This window comes from Benincasa hispida, chromosome 11, assembly GCF_027475165.1.
Source record: "Benincasa hispida cultivar pf3 chromosome 11, pf3_genome.v1.1, whole genome shotgun sequence".
NCBI lineage: Eukaryota > Viridiplantae > Streptophyta > Magnoliopsida > Cucurbitales > Cucurbitaceae > Benincasa > Benincasa hispida.
In genome coordinates this window covers 47,639,431-47,650,682 of record NC_143488.1, presented here as the reverse complement: position 1 = coordinate 47,650,682, position 11,252 = coordinate 47,639,431, and the positions used below count along the sequence as shown (strand labels likewise).

Sequence of the window (11,252 nt, the reverse complement as noted above, 5' to 3'; positions counted from 1 at the left end):
TCAACCATGTGGTAATTGCATTTGATAGCATTTTTAGGAATAATAACCAAGTGTATAACATCATTTAAAAAAATTACAAATATAGCCAACTATCATTGAAAGATTCCTACTAGTGATATGGTCTATCGTTAATGTACTCTTACTAGTGATATGGTTTATCACTGATAGACTATTTAAATTTGGTCATATTTATAATTTTTTTTAATATCTATATTTATAACTTGTCCCATAAAAAATAAAGGATTATATTGTAGAAAAGCATATGAACATTAGGGAAAATAATAATTTTATAAAACCTCAATCTCAAAGGTTGATTCCTCCCTCTTGCATATTCACTTTTCATTTGTGTGACCCTTTCCATTTAGTTTGAAGTCACATTCCAACTTTGGTAAAACCATACAACTTGTGAGAGTGAGAGCACGAGAGAAAGGAGAGAGAGGAAAGGGAGCTAGAGGCCCAATCGACGTGCAAGAGATTCATTTTCATAACTTCACTAGAATACAACTTAAGAAAATCTTCAATTTTTAAAAGTAGGGGAAATTTCATTTTCTCCCTAAAGTCTAGGTCATTCATCCAGTGAACTTACGTTAGGATTGTTTCAAAAGTACTACTAAACTTTAAAAAATTTCATTAATGTTTTTAAATTTGAAAAAGATTATCTAGACTACCATTATCATCATCGGAATCATTGAAATTCTTCCATTTCAAATATGAATATTCAAAGGATCGTACCTAAAAGGTGATGCGATGGGAAGAAATGAAACATCTTGGTTAATGGACATGGATGAATGGAACAGATTGCTCTAGTTAGGGTCTCCGTGTTTTGTAAAAACTGCAGAACATTAAGGTATGAAATGGAAGAAGAATGCCATTTTATGCTAAGGCCAAATTGAAGAGAAAATTATTGTTGAGGTGGAGATTGGAGAGTGTAGTTGTTTAAAAATGAACGGGGGAGAGAGAGAGGATGGAGATTTTTTTTTTTTTTTTTTTTTTTTTTTTGCTTGGTAATTCCAGCTAAAGAATTGAAATCCATAAATAATGAATGAACCTTGCTTGTGTTGGAAATTAGTGATTTTGATTTATTTGTAACATAAGTAGATTTTCCTTGATTGCTTTTATTTAATCACTTACCAAATTTCGAATAAGTTTCTTTTCAAATTTTGATATTGGTATGATTTTGGTTTGAATAAGGTTAGACAGGTCTATATCTTCTTCCCATGTTATTCTCGACGAGGCATTACCATGGTGGTCCTCCAAGATTTGGTGTTGCTATTACTAGATTTTGGGATGTTAGACTTTTGCATGCACAAACACTACAGCAACAATAGCCTAATATTGCGAGTAACTATAGAATTAAGTAATCACCAATTTGAAGACATTGAGTTTGAAGGGGAAAAAGCTGAAAGAGTTAAACAAGATGCAACGGAAGTATCAAGGGTCCATAAGCATTCTAATTCACTAATTTTGGCAAAAAACTAAAGCATGCTCTTCTAAAAAGTGGGTTTTCAGAACATACATTTGATGAACTCTCCAAGAAAACGTTTGTTCAGCTGCTATCTTCACTTGATATCAACGTGAACCACATCAAAGTCTTCCCTACTATGCTCTTGGAGCTTTAGGCATAGTTGTGAGACTCAAAAACAGCTTGAAGATGTGAAGAAACAAGAAAAGCTCACGGCAGCCCGACTGAAGAAGACAATTTCTTCTTCAAAAAATTTTCTCTTAAAATTCTGTATATTCTTCTTCTCCAACAACTCTAATCTTCTTTATATATTTAGATGAGCATGCAAAGAGATTGAATGCATGACTTGCAACTCATGCTTGGAGAATCAAAGTAGAAAAGATAATGGCTTTTGTGTGAGCATAAAGATGATGGTAGTGGAGAAAATTCATTTTCCATTTTGTGCAACCATGCAAAACGTTTTTCCATTTTTTTAAAAAAATAAAAAATGATTTTAAACCATTTAAATTCAAAAATTGATTTTCTTAAATTAATTTCAAATTTTTAATTTAAAAAATTAATTAATTTATGCACAATAATCATATTCATATATTTAAATCATATTTAAATATTTATTCTCTTATTTCATTTAATTTGAACGTTTCAAATTAATTTCTCAAGTTATCCTAAAGTTTATCCATTTACGAGCTAGTAGGGGGACCTTACGGACCTAAAGATCATGGGCTCCAACGATCCAAGATTAATCAGCTAAGCTCATTAGACCAATCTAACCCTTATTCATTAACTAATGGGTGATTCCACTAAAGTCCATATCTGAACTCCCCTAATGTAGATATATTACGCCCACTTGATATAACCATGATTAGTAAGTTAACCATTCACAGGTTGCTCGTAATAACGGCTGGGTCGATTATTTTACCCCCGAAATTACCTCTTGTTCCTTAAGTTCCACTAATCCCCTAATGAACAATTGGTTTATGATCCAATCAACAAATCGAATCTCTCTCAGAGCAATGAGAGGGTGAGGCCTCTTGTTTAAGACCCATAATCAGCACTTGAAGGAAACAACCTCTCTATTAACCTTAATCGAGTAGGAGTGAATTCCCTCTTGCACCCTATGTTCCCAACTATTCATCCGATTTTATCCCCAAAATGGTAAGCTTATTGAGCAGAGGCAATTGGTCTACTATCATCGTTTGCAGATCAAAGGATAATCATGAACAAATAGGAGTTCATAGTTAGCTCGGGATTAAGGTCAAGTTACCTAGGTCATCGCTTTGAAATAGTCAGTCTGAAATAGTAAAAAACGTTATAAAGTAAGAGTGACTGGTTTCGTGGTCCGATCTTGCACAAAACTCATTTGCACAGGACACCCCCACTCCTCATGTCTCAACATGCACGAATTAGGATCACTTCGTAAATAGCACTTGACAACCCTTTGTAACAACTACAGAGTAGGCCGCATCCAATAGTGTTACCAGAATAAGGTACTCAACCTTATTCTTATACTATAGATCATTTTGACTATTTACTCGAATCTAATTCACTTGTATGTCTCCACATAAAGTTCAAGTACACATATAGTAGTCAAGGGACTTAGGTTTATTGGATTTCTTATATATATATATATATTCAACAACAACTTTATTGAATTCTCAGAATAAGTTCTAATGTTTACAAACCACGAGTTTTAGGACATAAAACCTAACAAAAGCTTAGTCCTACGACCAATGAAGATTTTGATTCAAATATTGATCCTAATGTTGCTCTCCCTAACATTGTGCTTTGTAAGCTTTTTGTGAATCATGTTTATCAAAGGTGGCAAATGATATATAGAGTCAATCCCCACTTCATCATTTCTCTCTTGTAAGTTTCAAGATCATATAAAAAATGGTGATCGAGAAAAAAAATATTAGGGACTATTTAGGACATTGAGGTGAGTTTTAAAATCATTAGAGATAATACGTTTGTGAAGTTAGAATGTGTTTGGAATGCAGAGTTTAGTTATTAAGTCATGGGTATATCTAGTACAATTTTTTCTAATCTTAAAAAATATGATTTTCCTAGTGGTTGTTTTTGTTTGCTTAACCTTTTAAATTTTTAAAACTCAATTGAGATGTCAAGTTAAAACATTCACATATATTTAATAATTTTTAACATGTAATCATTGTACATGAGATGGACTACTATTATTTCATACAAACAACAAAATTACAATATCTTTTCTTATTAGTGTAATAGAGTGTAATATGCACATAAAAAAAAGTAAGTTGTTAAGGGGTTAAAGTTTTTTTTTATAGCATCTTATGTCAAATTGTAGGTCAAAGTTTATAATGCATATATGTTGGCATTAGGAATGCGATCAAAGTCTCACATTCGTTAGATAAAAGGGATGGTCCTGGGTATCAATTCATGGACAATACCATCAATTGTATGAAATCTTTTGGGTTAAACCAAAAGTAATGTCATGAGAGTTTATGCTCAAATGAGACAATATCATATCATCTTGGAGATATCTGGAGATCTACTGTCGCTAACAAGTGATATTAGAGTAACACCAAACCTAACTTAACCATGTCATAGAATCATCAAGTGCCGAACAAAGAAATGGAGAGCCTCAAAAGATACAATTGAAGTAGTACCCATTTGTGGTTGAGCTTTTGAACAACTAGTAAAATGTTTCTCAAAAAGTCATCTGCATTGAATCACTTTTTATAAAAACTTTTTTAAAATAAAAATATAATTGTATTGGGCTACATTTTCTCAAATATATTTTTATACACGAAGTTTGTTTTATTTGATTATATGCTCAAAGTGTTTCTATTAATGTTAAATTACTATATACGACAACCATTAAACACTATAAATTAATAATTTTAATTTTGTATTTTAAAACAATTGATGTGAATTTTCTAGATTTGTTTTTTGAATGTTCATCCATATTTAACGTCCATAGTAAAATTATGTCATTGGTCCATTTTTAAAGGTCAAATATAGAGATGTCTAATTTTCTCGTGGGGACGGGGTGGGGATTCCCCGATTAGGTGGGAAATGGGGGGAGGGAGTGAGGGGAAAATAGTTCCCTATGAGCTATATTGGAACAGGGGTGGGGAGTGCATTCCCCATCCCCGCTCTCGCTTCCGCTTTGTTCTCCATCCTCGTCCTGGTTAGCCTTTATAAGTATAATTATTAATGTTATGTTATTATTATTATTATAAAAATATTACATTTAAATTTCAAGTTTGATTGTTTATTAGTCAAGATAATGAATATATTTAAATTGCTTAAAGTTAGTTATATATATATAATTTGATTTATATTTATTTTTTTCTAATATTAGGTTTTTTTTGTCAAAATTTTAGTAATTAATCTTTAAATCCAAATGGTCATATAAAACTAACCATAAATAATGTAGTGATAGAGTTAATTATTCAATTAAAATTTGCTCACATTAATATTTTAAATTAATTGGTTTTTTTAAAAAAATAATGGGCAAAAATTCACTATCCCTGTCTTGATACCAACGGGAAATTTCACTAGAGAATGAAATGGGGAGCGGGATGTGGAAAATGACATCCCGATCCCGTCCCGTCTTGTGGACATCTCTAATCAAATATATAAATAAAAACTTTTCAAAATTCAAAAGAAATCTAACTCTTAAAAAGTTATTTAAAATATTTTTAATTAAACGTTTAAAAAGTCAAAATTTCTTCACAAATAAGGTCTTTTAACTCTTTGAAAACTATTGTAAAAAAAGGAGGAAAAAAAGGAAAAGAAAAAAAAACTCATTGAAAGCTATGACATATTTTCATTTCGACCAATAATTTCTCGACATATTATTATTTTTTTAATACTAAAAATCTTCCGCTTCGGGAAATTCGGGCACCAAAAAACACGACAAAATGTTTTCTACTTAAACGACATCGTTCACTGGCAAGGCTAAAAACTCAAGCTTCTTTGTTCTTCGTCTTCCCCTTCTTCCTCTCGCAGAAGCCACCTTCCCTTTCATTACTGCAAAACCCAGAGTTCAAACAGCAGCTTCAGAAGAAGACCAAAAGCCATGAATGCCCCCGACCGATACGAGCGCTTCGTTGTCCCAGAGGGTACCAAAAAGTAATTTCACAAACTCTACCTCTTTCTCTATTCACACCAATTTTCTCAGTTTCTAACATTTCCCCCTTCTCTAGGGTCTCATACGAGAGAGACACAAAAATCATAAATGCGGCGTCGTTTACAATTGAAAGAGAGGAACATACCATTGGAAACATCTTGCGCATGTATGACCCTTTTGAAAAATTGTATATTACTGCTTGAAATTTGTTTTAAGTGGAGTTAGTAATGGTTTTTTTTCCCTCGATGAGCAGGCAGCTGCACAGAGATGAAAATGTGTTGTTTGCTGGATATAAGCTTCCTCATCCTTTGCAGTATAAAATCATTGTCCGGGTCAGTTCATTTTCCCTCTTATTTTCAAGGGAGTTTTGAATAGGGTTTTATCCATGTTCTGTTACTTGGTGCTTGTTTTGATTTGGTGAACAATTTTGAGGTTCTGCATTGGTTCAAGCTGTTGGGTTTAGTAGTTGGCGCTTGGCGGTTTTTAAGTTTAAATTCTTTCAGTCGTCCCCAATGAGGTTAAACTGTCACTTGTTGAATCTCGTGCTAATCAATGAGCTGACAAGGAAGAACGTTCAAGCTTTTGAGTTCAGAGTGATTTAACAAATATTCTCACTTTGACATATGTTCTTTTTCACCCTTTCTTCAGGGAGGTGGTGTTTATTTATTTATTTGGGGGGGGTATTATATTCTTTCTTCTTTTTTTTTCAATGAAAGTTGTTGTTTTCATATATATATATATATATATATATATATTATTTTTCCTTGTTTGTAATATATTGAAGTTAGAAATCACATATTTTGGTTCAAAAGGGTCAAAACTCAAGCTAAAAAGGCTATGCAACTTGGTTTCTCATTGCCCTTAGGACAACCATTAGGATAATTGTTATTTATTAGCAATAAGCCATTGAGCTTGTTAGTAGGACTTCATCATAAACAGATCGAGTGAGTTGGGAGGAAGGAGGCAAAGATTTAGTTTGCTTAGGCCTGGGTGGGAGTATTCAAGAAGGGGGGTTCGAAGTACATTGAATACTAGGGGGTCATTGCAGCCCTTCACCCTTTATTTTTATTTTCAATATCATTTCAGTTCTTTGGTTTTTATCAAACTTTTGGAATACAAACTAACTTTTTGAGGGAGATAAGGATAACTGTTTATGAAAGTTCATGCCCCAGAACTTAACTATATGCCTGGTCTTCTGTTGAGAACATGGTTCAATGGGGTTTCAGCAAGATTATGTTTACTAACTTTACTAATAGTGAAGTGTGAAGCAAGTTCTTAAATTATTTTAATTGATCCAAATATGCTTGTGTTGCAAAGATGTAATTTCAAGTATCTCAAATTTCAGAGGCGGGGTTTCTTGTTGTTTGGAACCATTAGGATATCAAAAGCTGGAAAACAAGACATTTGAAGTTGATTAAATTCTTGGTTTTTGATCATTGTTGTGTTCTTTTTTTCTCTCAAGTTAATCTTACATCTTAGTCTTACCTATCTTACTGCATTGTGCTGGCTTGACCACTTACAATCGTTGTATAAAAGGATTGTTTGGTATTTATATTGGTCCTGCTGAATATTACCTACAGATGGAATTGACCTGTATATGATCCGTTGCATGTTGCATGTACATAAGTAACGAGGGAACCTGAAATATCCTTTAAGCAAGGAAACAAGATGATGAATTCAACATGTCTAGTCCATCCACTTTACATGTTTGATGGAGTGCTTTATCGTTAGTGTATTAATGATTCAATATGGTTCTAATTTCTAAGAACCAATCTATTTTCCTGTTTCTTACCTCCATATAAATATGCCCAACCATTTTGAGATTTTTGTTCAACTTTAACTTGATGCGACTTTAGTCGCCTTTTGGTTTCGTTATAATTTTTCAGTGAACTACCAACATGATGGTTCTCTCCTTCTTGATATTTTAGTATGAAACTGCACTTGTATATGGTACACAATAAACGGCTGTTGCATTTGAATGATGTATTTTTGGAAATTTCTCCCTTAAACGTCCAAAGAAAGATTATTTTCTTTACAGCCATCCTGTATCTTTTTCCTGTTGGGTTGATATAATGGTATGTATATATTTGGGGTTATCTTTCACAAACTGATTATTACTGCTCTTCAGATCCATACTACTAGCCAATCGTCACCAATGCAAGCATATAATCAAGCCATCAATGATTTAGACAAGGAGCTTGATCATTTGAAAAATGCATTTGAGGTTTGAATTCGCTACTCTTTCTCTAAACTTAGTTTTGAGATCATGCCATATTTAGCTAATAAATGCTCTCGGTGCAAAGTAAAGTGCTGTTGAAATTGATAGCAAAACTCTTATAAAAAAAGGGAAAAAAAAGTGATAGCAAATCTAATAGAGGTTAGGAGTGATAGTGAGTATGGATGACTTTGGAAGAAAATGTTATTAAGTAAAAACACATTTTCTATAAGCTCTTTTGAAAAGAGCACTAATTCATTACTTCTCAAAAGAACTTGAAGTATTTAGTAAATATTTTTATTTAATCATTTAACCAAACTCAAACTTCTGAGGAGTGTTTTTAACGAGTTAAAAACACTTTTGAAAGTCATCTCAAATTCATTGTACCATTCTAGAAATTGAGGGGTATTAAGGGAGTGGGTCACTTCATTTGGTTAAAAGTCATGGTGATAACCTTTCTAAGATTTAATAACTTAGTCTTCCGATGTGAAATGTAGGCTCAAGTGGTTGTCTGTGAGAATAATCAAGGCGTGTAGAACTTGGCTTGGACACTGACAAATGTAAAAAAATAAATGAAAACTCAACTTAATGAGGTCCGTAATGGATAACGGTGGAAATGGAGGGATGGAGTTACTCAAATTTCAACTTTGAGTCCATGTCCATGAATAAGTCATGTTTGATGACCATTTGGTTTTTGAGATCATTTTATCTTTCCTAACAAAGCATTTAAACTCATAACTAATTAATAAAAAAAACAAGTTTTTATAACCACATTTTTTCTTTCCAAAATTTGGCTTGGATTTTGAGAAAATACCCTTCAAAAGTAGACAACAAAACAGAGAAACCAAGAGAAATCGATATGTGGAAATTGTGATTATAAGCCTTTTTTATTTTTAAAATTTTAAAATATTTTTTATAGGAAAAATTCTTTGATGAGATGAAATTACAAAAGGGGACCTATCAAATGGATTACAAAAAAAAAAAAACTTCTCCAATTGATCACAAGATTAGTTAAACTATAGTTACAATAAGGCGGTTACTGAATATATGCTTACATAATTATGATATTGTAAAGAATGATATCCAGTGCAAAACAGTCTTCACTTTTACAAGTCACTCAACAGCTGTTTTCTAAAACACTAAATCACGACAACCTCAAAACCTGATTCGAACAGCTTTCTTGGGGCTGAAACATTTCAGAATTTTCGAATTTAGGGACTTGAAACTAAGGCACAAGCTTTGGAACTAAAAGTCTAAAACAACATTACTTGAACAGATCGGTTTTAAATGTTGTAAAACAGTATCCTTGAGTTCTAAAATGCTTTGAAACTTGTTTCTTGCAGGCCGAGTTTGCGAAGTTCTCAAGGGACTATTGATTTGGCTTTGAAAAACTTGGTGGAGCTCAGTTCAAGATGTAGGTACAAGACAATGGGTTGCTGACATTAAATGGATTTCCAAGAACTTTGTTTCGTTTTCTTTAAGGTTGCTGAAACCATCTTGTAACTTGCTAAACTCTTTTTGTATGACAGTGCATCTAAATTATATATATATGTTCGTGTTATTAGAATATCCTTTTGAAAGTTTCAGTTTTGTCGGTGTACTTATTTAATAAGGCATTGTTTGGAATAACTTTTCAGGTACTTAAATGTAGTGGTATTTTCTTGTTGATGGCTGTTAGATCTCCATTATATCACGAGATGAAATTGGCTTTTATTTTTTATTTTTTATTTTTATTTATTTTCTTCATGTCATACAGTAACCTTCAAAGAGTGGGGAGGAAGACGTCTTTTTACCAAGAAAGGTAAATCATCCTTCAACCACACTTTGTTATTCTTCTCATTTAGCCACTTTTAACATTTTGATTACTTTCTTAGCAGTCATTTGCTTGGAGGGTTTTTTTTAGGAGAATGGGTGCAGACACTCAAATCTCATGTTTATTTCATAGTTTAATATTTTTAATTATCGGACATCCTCATTTATGACAAGGATTTGTTATTGCCTTCCAAAATTATGTGTTTTCTTTTTTTACCTTTCCATCCGTTATATATATATATATAATTTCATTTTGAATATAGTTAGTTAGTTAATTAAGTAATTAATATTAATTTAATAAAAATAATATAAATATTTATTTTAATAAATCAATAATAATCTATCAAAGTATTTATTAATTTTTACAATAAAATTTTATAAATAAATGTAATTATTTTTTTTACATAAATTATTAATTTATTAGTTAATAATATCTTAAATATACTTAATTATTAAAATAAGGATAGTTAAATTTAGTTTGTACCCAAATTCATTTTTCAATAATGATAATTTATTACTTTTTTTTATAATCAATTAATTATTTATTGAAATTAATTTTAATTTGATCACTCGTTATGAGTATATAATCATTATTGGTTATTTTTAATCAGTTAATTATTTATTGTGATTAAATTTTATTACTTCATTTGTTATTAATATATCATATTTAAAAAGCTGTTTTTTTTAATATACTTTAATAATATATCATATTTTTATCTCAATTTTCACTTTTTATATAATAGATTATTTATTCAAATATATTTTCTTGTATTATTTATTAAAATTAAAATTACTAATGTTGAATTTAATTACTTATAAAAATAATTAAGTATTATATTAGAATTAGTACGATGTTCATTAAATATATTAATTGGTTAATTTTAATTATAAATTACTCAATTTTCAAATATATATAATTAAAATTATTATCGCTTCATAATTAATTAATTTGTTTATTGATATATTGAATGTTGTTTGTTATTTAATTTATTAATCAATTACAACTATATAAGATTTTCATGCATAATTTTATAAATTAAAATGTAATCATAATTTTTTATTCATAATATTTTGATAGCATTCTCATGCACAACCGAACACGATCATCTTTGATTCACAGTCATCCTATTATCAAGCATTCTCTATTCCTAGACATTCATAAAACCTTAAATCAAACGACCTCTAGATTTCCATAGAGCGGACATCTGGATTACCATGTTTGTGTTTGCAGTATTGCAAAATGCTCCGATATTTGGAGAATCCCGAGCATCCTAAGAGGCTCGTATGGAGGTAGGGTTGACAACGGGGTTGGGATGGGGTGAGGAGGGGGGATTCCTCATCCCCATCCCCATCCCCGCCATTTGAAGGTAGGGACAAGGACGAGGATTCCCCGTCGGGGAAACAGGTCCCCGCAGGGACCCATCCCCGATTTTTTTGTTGTTGTAATATATATAATTATATAAATATTTGTAAAATTAATATATGTTTATAGGGAATGATACCTGGTTCATATTAAACACAAAGGTCTCCTTCTAATACTAGTAACGGATTCTTTAAGTTGCTCACTAGAAACAGTTCCCTCTGTTCCTCGATTTTCTTTACTCGAACTCAAATCGAAACCCGATGTACCTCCATGCTTGGATTTTAAAGTT

At 31.4% G+C, this 11,252-nt stretch overlaps 1 protein-coding gene across 1 annotated transcript; it reads left to right on the top strand.

The window, feature by feature from the left end:
• The first annotated feature begins 5,281 nt into the window (after positions 1-5,281).
• Positions 5,282-9,454, top strand: LOC120090162 (DNA-directed RNA polymerases II, IV and V subunit 11). Its single transcript, XM_039047685.2, has 5 exons — positions 5,282-5,575; positions 5,650-5,739; positions 5,827-5,905; positions 7,702-7,797; positions 9,132-9,454. Exons 1-5 carry the CDS (start codon positions 5,523-5,525, stop codon positions 9,162-9,164), a joined length of 351 nt encoding a protein of 116 aa, XP_038903613.1. The 5' UTR covers positions 5,282-5,522; the 3' UTR covers positions 9,165-9,454.
• The last annotated feature ends 1,798 nt before the right edge of the window (positions 9,455-11,252 follow it).